Source organism: Engraulis encrasicolus, chromosome 1, assembly GCF_034702125.1.
Source record: "Engraulis encrasicolus isolate BLACKSEA-1 chromosome 1, IST_EnEncr_1.0, whole genome shotgun sequence".
Classification (NCBI taxonomy): Eukaryota; Metazoa; Chordata; class Actinopteri; order Clupeiformes; family Engraulidae; genus Engraulis; species Engraulis encrasicolus.
This window is the reverse complement of record NC_085857.1, coordinates 14,675,048-14,689,351: the sequence shown is the minus strand read 5'-3', so window position 1 is coordinate 14,689,351 and position 14,304 is coordinate 14,675,048. Positions and strand designations below refer to the sequence as shown.

Here is a 14,304-nt window from a genome sequence, read left to right as displayed (position 1 = left end):
TTTAGGGTCACGGTTCGGTACATTTTCGGTACAGTATATGGGATATAGTAGAAAACCATTTCACCAAAATATTGTCAAAATACAAACGAAAAAAAACATTCAACCTGCTTTCATCAGTGTAAGAAATAGTACTTTCGCCTCAAGGTTTCACAAAGACCAAGCCTCTACGCCGGTTTTTTCTTGCATTCTCTCTCAGGGTTCGGCACGAGCCTCTGCATGTAGTAGCAGTATAATGTAAAAACATGAACAGAATAGCCTTTTACTCAGCCTTTCTGTACCTTACTGTACTGTTCGATTCGGTTCAGGTCTTTTCAGTGCGGTACGTCGGTTCAGTTCGATATAGTTACACCCGTAGTGGCCATACATGTAGACATGACGCTGAGCACGGAGCAGCCACAACGTCAACTTACATGTCAACACAGTGTGGACACGCATGAGGGCATGCATGTGTGGCTGCGTGTGTTAATGGTGAAGTGTGTGTGTTTGTCTTGTAATAGTTTTAATGGTAGTGTGTGTTACGCATTGTAGTGCGTGTGTGTGTGTCAGGGGTGGAACTTACGTTTTACCCCACCAGTCACTGTGGCAGGTAGATTTTTAAATGTACCAGTGACTCGCCATTTTTTCATTTTTTACCAGTCAAGTCATAATAATAACTGATATTGAATGATTTATGTGTTCGTGGGGTCTGGGGGCCAAAGTTCCAACCCTGGTGTGTGTGTGTGTCCCAATAGTAGGGGGGATGAGCGTCATGCTATGCCGTGATCGTTTGAAGTTACTCATGCGTGCCATTTTCAGTTAGGCCGCCCCAGAAATAGGAACACACACACACACACACACACACACACACACACACACACACACACACACACACACACACACACACACACACACACACACACACACACACACACACACACACACACACACACTCCGTGTGTGACGTCTTCATAATGACACCGTTAGAGGCCAGTCAGCACTTTTCTTTGTTGCCTTTCTGCATCTCCATTAAAGCAGCAATGAGAGGACTTAGCAAAGACCACAGAGGTTACCGACCAAAAGAGAGGCAATTTGCATCAGCTCGCTTTGAAGTGTCCATACCAGGGCTTGAAACTAACTTTTTTGCTTACCTGCCATGTGGCTAGTGGTTTTCCTGAGTCACTAGCCATCCAGCTATTCTACTAGCCACAAATGTTAAATTATTATTTTTTCTTAATCATGACGCTGTTCATCTGACCTCAGAAGCTGATGTGTTAAAGCAATCAGATGAGTGCAAATCAAACAAACAGAAACTGAGTAACTGAGCATTTTCTTGAACTTAAATAGAAACAATTGATGCACATGTAATTGTTACTAGCCACAGCCAAGCTTTACCAGCATTTGGCCGGTTGGCAGGTGCCAGTGTCAAGCCCTGGTCCATACCGCATGGCCCACCACTTCTACTGGGTGGTGAAGCCATAAGCCTGAGCCATGTGAACTTACATCAAGTGGTCCACTTGTTAATAGATAGTCTGCAGTGCAGCTTCCTCCGCTGGGACTCGAGCCCAGATCTTCTGAGGTACCAAACTGGCGTACCAAGCAAGGAAACTACAAGGTCTCGTAACACATTGTCAATAAGAGCCTCTGATATAACAGCAAGTAACGGTCAGAGCACACCAACAACTGAAGTGATGGTCACACACACACACGGCTGGACTGATGGACCATGAGTCAGACACTCCCAGCGAACCGCAGGAAGAAGTAATCAAGAGCAACGCGACCACTCATAAAACACACTGAGCAATCAGGAGATTCATGTCATACTACTAAATGTGTCGGAGTACGCAATCTTTTTTTAAAATCTGTAATTCACATCAATTTATTTAATGCCAGAATGGCAGTGTCATTAGATTAACAAGGAAGACGGACCGAGGCCTGCATCGCGTGCAAACAGTTGAAAAAGCCAGAGCAGTTTCCAGTCAGCAGACGGACTGACACAGTGGTGTATGGAGCCGTGTGTGCATGCAATGTTAAAAAAAAAAAAATTTTAATTAAAAAATCACAGGAAATATGTATTATTAGAAACGACCACACACACACACACTTTTGTCTTACATATTGCAATAATATGTGTGCAACTATTCTGTTATCTCCCCTTTCTTCTTTCGTTTTGTGCAACAATGGAGGATGCCCATCCCTGAATTCTGAAGGTGTTTCCAAAGAAGCAAGAAGCGAGAAGGCAAGAAAGCAAGAGAGCGTTGTATTGTTTTGGACGAGCTCTGGCCGGCTTGGACGTCAAGCGGGTCGGAAGAAGGCCATTTATTTCTCGTTTGATTGATGAGGGATACGCGCAGCCCGCTTCCTGGCATAAACCAAAAAGATGCTTCTGTGTGTGTGTGTGTGTGTGTGTGTGTGTGTGTGTGTGTGTGTGTAGGGATGCACCAATACCACTTTTTTAAAAACCGTACGACTACATTAATGTGTGTACTTGACGATACCGAGTACCGATACAGATACCTTTTACCACCAAAATACAATGAAAATAAATGCATGTCCTTGTTTTTTTTCCACCTGTGATATTCTTATTGTCCATTTCCATGTAGATTTAAATTAAAGTAAATGTATGAGGTGGCACTTTTTTCCATGCTGCTTTCAAGTCCACAGAACGTGACATAATTTTGCATTGTTTTGTGTAATAAGTTAGCAGTATCGTTCCTGGTATCGGCAAGTGCTTGACAAGTACGAGTACGAGTATAATGAGCAGTATTGGGTTCCGATACCGATACCAGTATCGGTGCATCCCTAGTGTGTGTGTGCGTGCGTGTGTCAGAGATCTGGGCGTCAGGAGCATTAATGGGTTTCTACTGAAGTTCGGTTTCAGAGTTGGGACATTCCTGTGTGTGTGTGTGTGTGTGTGTGTGTGTGTGTGTGTGTGTGTGTGTGTGTGTGTGTGTGTGTGTGTGTGTGTGTGTGAGAGAGCTTTGAGTGTGCATGCTAGTGTGTGTGTGTGTGTGTGTGTGTGTGAGAGCTTTGAGTGTGCATGCTAGTGTGTGTGTGTGTGTGTGTGTGTGTGTGTGTGTGTGTGTGTGTGTGTGTGTGTGTGCCTCGTGGGACTTAAAGCCTATTGAAGTCCTATTTGCGAGTTAGGAAATGCTTCAGCCAACTGTTGTCATGCTGACTTTTGACCGAGAGGCTTTGCCTCGCCAGATGATATTTCTCCCACATTGTGCGACATGATCAAGTGGCTGATTGTTCGTGTGCATTGCTATTTGTTTACGCGTTCAATTGAAGTCCTATTCCATTCCAATGGGAATACTTTGACAACTATGCTGTTCTGACTTTTGACCAAAGAAGCTTCTCACCCATCCACCCAGATGTTTTCTACATCGTGTAACATGAGGTTGTCAAGCAAAAAAAGTTAATTGTTAATGACAGATGATAGTGATACTTGTTTGTTTTCGCACAGTGTTTGTAAACTGCACATCACCCCATTGTGCAATTTGATTGATGTACCAATCCAGAGTTTGGAGTGCTTGGCAAACTATATTTGGTCTGCTTTTTTGTCTGAAAGTACTTCTGTCTTTGAGGAGTAAGCAAAAATGGTCAATTGCTAATGTGAGATACCGTAAGCACACTTGTTCATGTAAATGCTGTGTGTGTGTGTGTGTGTGTGTGTGTGTGTGTGTGTGTGTGTGTGTGTGTGTGTGTGTGTGTAAAGATGAGTCAGGGTTCTGATGGGACATCTGCGTGTGTGTTTATGAACTTGTGCACTCATCACACGGTTTGTGTGTGTGCATCAAAGTGTGGTGTGTGTGTGTGTGCGCGTGTATGCTCGCCTTGCGTGAGTAACAAAACAGCAAATCCAGTCAGAGGTCAGACGGCCATTGACCTTTGTGGGGGTGGGGGAGTGGGGTCACCAGGGCTGCCGGCTTGAACTCGGTCAACCCTGTTACACATATACACTCACACACACACACACACACAGGGTCATTGATCCTGTGTGTGTTTATGTGTCCATTCTCCTTCTCCATCCCACGCTAAACACGTACAAACACACACACACACACACACACACACAGGCCTTCACACAAACACCGCCCACACAGAAATGGTTGTGAACGCTCTTGACCAACACACTATGAAAGCTAACTTACAATAAAACTGGTCAATCTAAAGCCAGGCAAGCAACAAAATACGTGCACACATTATACACAGATCAGCCAGCTAGTGTCGGCGAGTGTCGTAACTTATTTGCTAAACAGTGACATGTGACTGTCCAAACAGAGGATCTTGGCTCCTTTCACCATGACAAAGCACAGCTGGCGAACCAGGTGTGGGTCTGTGTACGTGTCAGAATGTGTGCAAGTATTTGTGTGTGACAGTGTGTGTGTGTGTGTGTGTAGGTGTCTCGCACACACAAACTGTTTGTGTGTGTGTGTGTGTGTGTGTGTGTGTGTGTGTGTGTGTGTGTGTGTGTGTGTGTGTGTGTGTGTGTGTGTGTGTGTGACAGGAGGACGTTCCTGGCAGTAGATAACTCAGGAAAATCCACCCCCTCTCGCTATCACTAACCCTGTGTGTGTGTGTGTGAGTGTGTGTGTGTGTGTGTGTGTGTGTGTGTGTGTGTGTGTGTGTGTGTGTGTGTGTGTGTGTGTGTGTGTGTGTGTGTCTGATTCTGCACATCACCCCAGTGGAAAGCTTTTGGTTCCATTAAAAACGAAGAAAACAACTGACACACTTGTGAGGCAGAGTAGTCAAAGTGCTGTTATGTTTGTGTGTGCATGTTGTAACAAGTGTGCACCCATGTGTGATCGAATTTGGGTGCATGAATCATGTGTGTGTGCATGCGTGTGTGAGAATTGGGGTGCACGAACTCATGTGTGTATGAATTTCACAGGTGTGAACTTGCATATTACTGTTCAGGGGTGCATTTCTCGAAACCATAGTTGCTAACTATGTTAACTACTTGTTGTTTTCAAAGCTATTTTCCATTGGCACCAATGTTGCTAACTGCTAACAACTACACTTTCGAGAAACGCATCCCAGGCCCATTATTGAATGAGAAGATATCACAGTAAAAAGACATGTGAAAAAGTGAGGTGAAAGCCCAACTGGGAAACTCCAACTCCCATTGTCATTGTGAAACAGCACTCCACAGCACACAAGTGTACACACACTCAATATAACGAAATTGCATTTATGCCTCATCCGTGCAACGGGGCAGCCCCCAATGGTGACCCAAGGCAGCAGTGCGGTGGGATGGTACCATGCTCAGGGTGCCTCAGTCATGGAGGAGGATGGGGGAGAGCACTGGTTGATTACTCCCCCCACCAAACTGGCAGGTTGGGAGTTGAACCGGCAACCTTTGGGGTACAAGCCTGACGCCCTAATCGCTTACCCATGACTGCCCTAACGTAACAGACATAACGTAAGACAAAATGTTTTACCAAGAACTCAACAGGACAATTAAACTAGTAAACACACTCACACACAGATAAGAGGCACAGAGGCGCGCACACACACACACCAATTGTTTCAATAAACTTCTACAATAGGCAAGACCGTAGGTGCTGCCAAAAAAACTCAATAGGACAGTTACGGTACCATAAATAAACAAACACACAAGCGGTCTACAATGGGTGTAGAAGTTGGTAAATGGGAAGTGCATGCCTGCATCTAATTCTCACGCGCCAGCGCGGAACCCGATCTTTCCTTTCTTTAATTCTTCTTCCTTCCGTGGCGTGTGGTACGCTCACAAAGCATTTCCTATGTCACAGGTGAATACACAAACACACGTACGTCCACACACACACACACACACACACGCACACACACACACACACACACACACACACACACACACACACACACACACACACACACACACACACACACACACACACACACACACACACACACACACACGCACACACACACTAAGGCTGTGCACACACACACACAAAGTCTGTGCACACAGCCTGTATGTAAACTTTACACATACACACACACACACACACATCCTCCCCCATGGGAAATGCAGTATTCAGGTAACAAGAACAGGTGGTGGTTATGTGCCAACATCCTTTTCATTCTGGCAGTGCGCGCACACACACACACACACACACACACACACACACACACACACACACACACCCCTGGCAGTCTAACACAGCAAGTGATCCAGTTTGAAATGTTGTTGGCAAACTGTTGTGGCGAGCCGCACACACACTTTTCACAACCATTGTGCAAACAATGCTACGGCATCAACAGAACATAACCTGTTGGTTTCAGGCCAACGGGCTGGCATGCACTTTGATATGCAATCAAAGGGCCTGTCCGTGTAAAATGCATCGTTAAGCTGAAGTTATTTTGGCAACACTTTATTTTAGGGATACATCTATTAGCACTAATACATACAATGTCCCTGTATAAGTAACTTATAAGGCATGTACAAAGCAAAATCAAACATTTGTTAGGCATGTATTCGCAAATGTCTTATTCATGCACAATAAGGGATTTATTACCAATTTAACCTTAGTAAGGACCTAGTAGGCCTTAGCGTTTGCTTAGTACATGCCTTACAAGTTAATTATGCAGGCATTAACATTGTATGTATTAGTACTAATAGATGTATCCCAAAAATAAAGTGTTTTATGCCGGCCTGAAATTCTTTATCATTCAAGTTTGCCATGAGACTTCGGATCTGGAATATAAACTTTAAAAAGTTTAAAGAGAAACTTACAAAAAAAGAGTATAGTGTTTATTTTTGTAACATAAACAAAAAACAAACAAACAAAAACCACCAACCAGTGTCAGTACCTTTCTATCCATAGGTGGAGTCATTGCAATTTAACATGATATAGTCACACAGTGCACACACAATGTTTTTGATTTGCACATGTGAGAAGGGGGCAGCAATAAGAGCAGTGTGTGAAGACAGTGCCAAACTCTGCATTGAACGCAGAAACGGTATGACCTTGGCCTAATGGCAAGGAAGTTGGTCTTTCAGTCTGGGGGGTTGTAGGTTCAAATCCCACCAGACATCTCCCTACACCTCTATGCAAGTCACCTAACCCCACATTACTTCCAGGGACTATAACCAATACCCTGAACAATAATAAGTAATAACTCAGTTGCTTTGGATAAAAGCGTCAGCCAAGTGTAACGTAATGTAATGCAATGTAATGTGACGCAACTGCATGACCTCTAAGCATCCTACATGTGATCCATGCGCAGCTAGTGTAAACCACATTGCCCTGCTTCACACTTCGTGAGCTTAGAATTATAAGGTTCTATCTCCGTTTAGGGTAGTTCTGAGATATTGAGCATCAACGTTTTTACATCCCAGCTGTTTGGTGAGATAAAACGTTTTTATTTTATTAATAACAATGTGAAATAATAGGGTTTTTTTTTTTTTTTACAAAAATAACACCACACAGGCATTAATAAACATGTAATGGGTCAGATTATGTCAAAAACTCAATATTACCAAAAATGGAGATGGAACCTTATAATTCTCAGCTCACACTTCAGTGGTCAGTCTCTCATTCACTACACGAGCCTAGTACTCGCAAGCTGCACAAGAGTGTGTCATTCCAAGTCCTTGTGTGGCAGTCTGCTGCCGATCAGTGTCTACGTGTGTGTGTGTGTGTGTGTGTGTGTGTGTGTGTGTGTGTGTGTGTGTGTGTGTGTGTGTGTGTGTGTGTGTGTGTGTGTGTGTGTGTGTGTGTGTGTGTGAACTTTTTGCCTTTCGGCAGCCAAGAGGTGATTCGCTGCCAGGCCTGATGCCCTCTGCACCTCCATCAGGCTACTAGGGAATTAATCCCAGAGAGACAGAGAACGAGTGTGTGAGTGAGTGAGTGAGTGATCAGGATAGTGTTGTTTTGTTCGCACCCTCCATTAGATTCAGAATGTTCATGCAACAGCCATTGATTGTCCAATAAGGAGAGAGAGACAGAGAAGAGAAGAGAAGAGAAGAGAAGAGAAGAGAAGAGAAGAGAAGAGAAGAGAAGAGAAGAGAAGAGAAGAGAAGAGAAGAGACAGACAGAGCCATCAGAGACATACACTGCCACGGGCATGCCCAATGTCAGCTCTGCTCCAGTCACTCATTGCCATCCATCCACCGGATGCTACGTGACTGCAGTGCCACGTGCTGTAGTTTACCTCTCCCTCTCCCTCTCCACCGAGATGCCAATCTCTACTGTAGCTCTGCACCGGGGTTAAAGCACTCCGGCAAAGAACGACGAGCCTTCAGTGTTTGCATTTCAGCAATGGTTAACATCACTGTCTGCTACCTGTGTTGTGTGTGTGTGTGTGTGGTGTGTGGTGTGTGTGTGTGTATGTGAGTGAGTGGATGTTTGCACACGTGTGCGTGTGTGATTTTAGGTAGGTGTAATGAGAAATGTTATCTACCACTGTATGCATGCATGATATACATGGGTGAAAGCCTAAGTTACATGTCATATGCTGAAGATAAGCTTAGTCGTCGTCTCAACATTGCATTACGCCCAACAAACTGTTCCACTCCATACAGCACGTACAACGTGTCGTGTGTACGTCATGCATGTAAATGAAAAGTACCTTTAATAAACATTTAAAACAACTGCAGGACCCACAAAATGGCATAGTTCTTCCTCTTTTGAAAAACAACTGAATGGACAATGCGGCTGACCAGGGTCAACATCCAATCGCAACGCAGAGGCAAAAGCAAAGGGAAGGAAAGGCTTGAAGTTTGATTGGTTGGATGAAGAAACCGGTTTTCATTTGGCAAAATAATAAGACGGTTCCACCCCTCACCCCAAGACAGTCAGGCCGAGTCAGTCTGTCAGTCTGTCAGTCACAGACAGACAGACGGACAGACAGACAGACGTACACAAACACACACACACACACATCTACCCTGGTGTGGCCTGCATCTTTAAATGCCTTCAGTGTCTATCTGATGAGCTGCGGGGCAAATATAAAAATTATGCCGTCAAGGGACACAACAGTCACATGCTGCTTCTGCTGTGGCTGCTTCTTATCAATTAACATCTTACTTTTCCCTCATACACCATGCAATACTGGTAAATGGGGGCTGGACCAGGACAAAAAGGCCTAGGCATACATTTTAGACCAGTCTCTAAGAAAAGGAAAAAAACAGACCCAAAACATCAGCCCCTGTCGTTTATGATAGTTTAGCAGTCCAGTATGAGCTACAACAGGGGGGGGGGGGTTAAAATGAATAAAAGGGGGAAAAGAAACACTGAAACGAGAGGGTAAGGGTGAAGGCAATGCAGACCAAGGACCAATGTTCTCTCTCTCAATGTCATTAGCCAGCCAGACATCACGTGTGTGTGTGTGTGTGTGTGTATACTGTGCATGCGTGTGTGTGTGTGTGTACTGTGCATGCGTGTGTGTGTGTGTGTGTGTGTGTCTGCGTCTGTGTGTGTGTGTGTGTGTGTGTGTGTGTGTGTGTGTCTGTGTGTGTGTGTGTCTGCCTCTCTCCTGTTCCATAACAACACAGGTTTGGGGGGGGGGGGGGGGACTGTTAATCAACAACCAGTCAAATTACTTCCAAAACATGAGAGATCGTCTCTTATTTGAGATATGACATATTATGTTACTTGTTGAAAATCTTTGACTCTTGCCGTCTCTTTTGAGAGAAGCAAGCTACCACACTAACCAATTATACTTGGTTCGTTTTATATCGTATATTTTATATCGTTTACATCAACTACAACAGGGCCGACACGTCGGGTTTTTTTTAGCAAGAGAGCCGCACCAGAAAGACCAGACACTACCAAACATGGGCTAGTAATAGCATTCAGAGACACGCTGGTCTGATGAAGTCGACAGACAGAGAGACAGAGAGACAGATGAGCAGAGGGGAACACGAACTGTTGGCATGTTGACTCAACTGTAAACCGCAGCCAGCCAGTATGAGTACCCAGGTCAAGCCACAGCGTCAACACTTTTCTGTGTGTATGCATATGTGGGTGTCCAAGTTTGGCAGGCAACGCATGGTTACGGTTAGCTTCTGTGGTGTGCGACTGTGTGTGTGTGTGTGTGTGTGTGCGTGTGCGTGTGCGTGTGCGTGTGCGTGTGCGTGTGCGTGTGTGTGTGTGTGTGTGTGTGAGTGAGTGAGTGAGTGAGTGAGAGAGAAAGAGAGAGAGTGTGTGAGAGTGAGAGACTTGTATGTCCCAGTCATGCATATACTCGGGTGTGTGTGTGTGTGTGTGTGTATGTGTGTGAGACATGCTTAAGTGGCTGATTCGAGTGACCATGTTTAAGCGTGTCTGCCTGTTGCACACCATGGTCACTGATAACTGAGGCAGACACTGGGGCGAGATAGTGGGAGAGAACAGTTGATGATACGGTGTGCGGTTGACAAACGTGTGCGTTCATGTATGCACTTTTCATCCATGAAAAGGGGGATCTTCTCCATGGTCCGCCATTTTGAATTTACAAACATTGACATTTTTAGTTGCAAAACTAACTGTACTTTGGTCATACTGAAGATACTACTTTATAACTTAATAGGGATTCATGGAAAGATCAAATTTGGCAACCCCCAATTAGGCAGCACGCTTTCAACGAGAAGCATAGTGGCAATACCGATTCTGGCCACAATCTGACACAGTGCATCTTTAAGACAACTATGCAAACTAGCCATGCTTGGTATTGATGGCATGTTAATAGCAGGACGCCATCTCTTAAACAGTGATGTATGGCTGCTCTTACTTAGAGCCACTAATGATTAAAACCCCACGTACACACATCATATCAGATTGTACGCACTTAAAACATTAAGTTACAGAATTCCCAGCCTGTGAGAACCTGAATGAGACATACACTCCTTTGTACGAAAAGGTTAATCAGAGGTTAATAAGATACTTAAATAATATAAAGATTTCAACTGCACTACAAGAGCTGTGCTTGTTAACGTGACTGACGGTGAGTGTGTTGGTCGGTTGAGTGAGTGAGACCGGGGGTAAGGGGTGTGTGTGTGTGTGTGTGTGTGTGTGTGTGTGTGTGTGTGTGTGTGTGTGTGTGTGTGTGTGTGTGTGAGAATCTGATGGGCTTTGTGGTATGGTACACGTGCACTGCAGAAGGCCACTTGGTTGGGCGCTTCGACAAAACAAGCAAGCAACAAGCACCACAGCTGTAGAGTGCAGAGACCACGTTACATGCCATTGCATTATTTTTCACTTCTACATTTACAAGGATACAAGGAAATGTATTTGTCCTATACATAGAGACACTTTCGTGTCACATGTAACTTACTGAAAATGAATGGCCGGTGCAAAACAAGTCTGTGAGTGTGTGTGTGTGTGTGTGTGTGTGTGTGTGTGTGTGTGTGTGTGTGTGTGTGTGTGTGTGTGTGTGTGTGTGTGTGTGTGTGTGTGTGTGTGTTCAGTCAAATCAATTAGGAGGAATTTCGTAAACAAATGGCATGAGGAAAGAAACTCCTTCTCAGTCTCTCTGTTCTTGCTCTATGACAGCATAGTCACCTTTCAGGTCTACATTATTTTAATAGTCCATATCTATATCAATATCCATATCTTCTACATACTATACTATATCATAGATGTAATCATCAACACTTGTTCCAGGTCATGTTAAGATTGTCTACCTGAACTGACAGAGTATGTTTTCTGCATTGGTCTTTCCCTACTCACAGAATGTCTTTTTGCACTATTACCTTTTTTACATTTATTATCTTTACTATTTTATTTTATGTTCCCCTCCCTGACTATTCCTGTGTTATTTCTGTCTTGAAATGTCCATGTGGGCATTTGTGTATTTGTGTATTTATGTAATCTACTGGACACCTGAATTTCCCCCTTGGGATCAATAAAGTTACTCTACTCTACTCTACTCTATCCTGGGGGTGATAATTTAGGAATTTAGGCTACCTGTTGATGATACACTTGCACCCTGTTTGGACAAGTTACTTAATAATGCTGGCCTGTATGAAAAGTTGTTACATTTGACTTTTGATCCGTCTGAATGTCCGGAGGTGTGTGCACCATGTTTACTATCTATTACTTTTGTATTTGACTTGGATTGTGTTGTGGTGTTCTTGACCAAAAGTAAGAAAGCAGAGGGGAACATAGGCATAGCATTCAAATAAGTGTGAATAAAAATACTTTTTTTGGTGAACATGAAAATAACAGGGCAAGTGTGATCCCATGTGTACAATAGACCTGTCAGCGCTGAAATCTCAACTCACAGTCAAACTCTTATTCCTAAGAGAAGGAATGAAAAGTATTTTTTTCCTGAGTAATACAGTGCTCCCTCCCATAGGAACTGACAGATCTTAGTGTAAACCACATTGCGAGCGAATTACTTTTCCCCATAAAAAGGCGTGGCGCCATGTTCACTCATGAGTAACTCGTGGTAAATACTGTGACGTCAAGTCGATTGACCATCTGTGCACATTTTTGATGCATGCGTTTTATTTCCATCAGCTATTTTGTGCAAAGAATATGATCAAATTGTAACTAGTTGCGTTTTCCTCATTCGCAATAATCTACTTTGAAAGCCGGCGTACAATTGCATGTGACTATTTTTGAAGTTTCACTTTGGAGATGGTGGTCGATTGTGCAAACATGACCCGCTATGTCTACCATAGACATAGGTTAATCTATGTCTATGATGTCTACTCTGTGTGAGAGATCATTGGCTGTATCGGATCATCATTAACCATTTACTGCGTCTGCCGGATAATAATGTTGTTATAACTCACCTTTGTCCTTCCGTTAATCTTGTAGTCCCCCAGTTTACCGTTACAGTGTCTAACTAGATCGTCCATGCGACTCATCAGAAAAGCTATTTTCTCGCAGCCGGGTTCTCTTCCCTCGATCCAAGTAATTTTGTCCCCTCTGATATCTTTGGACGAATCGCTTTTCTGACTGACAAGCTGACCGTCTGTGAATTTACCGCTCTGGTGCAATGATTTGACGTCCTCGAGTATATTCAAGCCAGTCTCTTCGCCGAGGAAGTTGTCAACAACGCAAATGCCATGCTTGTTCATACATGGAACTATATATTCCATGGCCAGTCTTTGCGGGGGGGACCGCGTTTGTCCGTTGGGCTTGGTGTTGTTGGTAATTCCGTCCCCCGCTTGTTTGTTGTCGTCCCCGGCTCCCGGGCCCGTCATTGTTGAAGTGATAAAATCTTTCATTCTTTCACCGTCGGACGGTGGGCTACTAGGGCCTGTTTGTGCGGTGCCTTCTTGCGTAGCCGCCGCATCACTTTGCTTTGCACTGTTCTTCCGCGAGAGCCGCTGCTGCCCCTCTTTCGCGGGCCGTGGAGGAGGCTGCGACGGTCCTGGCTGCGCCGGACACTGAGATTTGTCTGTTTCCTTCTTGCATACGCGCTTGTGCTTGGTCCAGTCCTGGATCTGATGCTCCTTGCTACAGTAGAAAGAGTTTCTGCACCGACCGCACTTTAGTAGGTTCTCCATTTTACCACAAAGTTCACAGTACTGGCGGTCTCGCTCCGAGTCGGAACCGCCGCCGTCTTTGGAGCTTCCCTTTTCCATAGTAAAGAAACTTTAACCGTCCTTTCCCTTTAAAGTCACTGCTTTCCTTGCCCCACTGCTAACCGTGCAAGTTTGGAGTGTCCGCCGATGCGAGGCTAGCTTTAGCGAGAATGGTATGTCCGCCTTCGCACCACAGCCAAACAATAACATCACACGCACTTTGGTGTTCACTCTTCATGTATATCCGTAGGTACAAAATAACTCCAGTGAATGGCCTTCTGTTGCCCGGTAACCACTACATTAGCCCAAAAACCAGCTTCGGCCCAGCAGAAACACATGGCGCCAGCCGTTCCTCTTTTTCTTCGGTCTCCCACACGTCGTCCAAACCCTGGGCCCTGACGTCAGCACATTAGGGAGGGAAAGTAATCTCATCGCCCCCTGCTGGCAACGTTCCAACCCCCTGCAACAAATGAATGTTTTTTTTCTTTGAAAAATTACATCTCGGCCCTGACGACGAAGTAGAAGTAGTGGCAGACATATTATGGGCATGTTGGCCCGTTTTATCGAATCAGGTGGTAAAATGTTCGGTTTTTCACTGATCTGAGCTGATTTTAATATTCTTTAAAAAGCTAATACAGAACTACACTGACTGGCATGTGTGGCTTGTTTACTCCATGTAATTAGCATAGCCAAATTAGCATAGCCAAACATGAGCCAGAGAGGTGGTTACTCGTCACCACAGAAGCCATCATATCTACTAGAGAATTTAAAACCATACCAAAATGATCGCGTGTATATATGTGTAATAAGAAGACAATGTGGAACTCATAGGATTACAAGAATGTGAAGATATGCGAAGAACT

General features: G+C 44.4%; 1 protein-coding gene across 1 annotated transcript in view; it reads right to left on the bottom strand.

Annotated features, from left to right (window-relative positions):
• Positions 1–13,809, bottom strand: part of LOC134448182 (egl nine homolog 1-like) — a 72,425-nt gene extending 58,616 nt beyond the window's left edge. Inside the window, exon 1 of the mRNA XM_063197920.1 lies at positions 12,704–13,809. Coding sequence (XP_063053990.1) covers positions 12,704–13,501 — 798 coding nt within the window. The 5' untranslated portion in view covers positions 13,502–13,809. The remainder of the gene's footprint in view (positions 1–12,703) is intronic.
• Between the last annotated feature and the right edge of the window lie 495 nt (positions 13,810–14,304).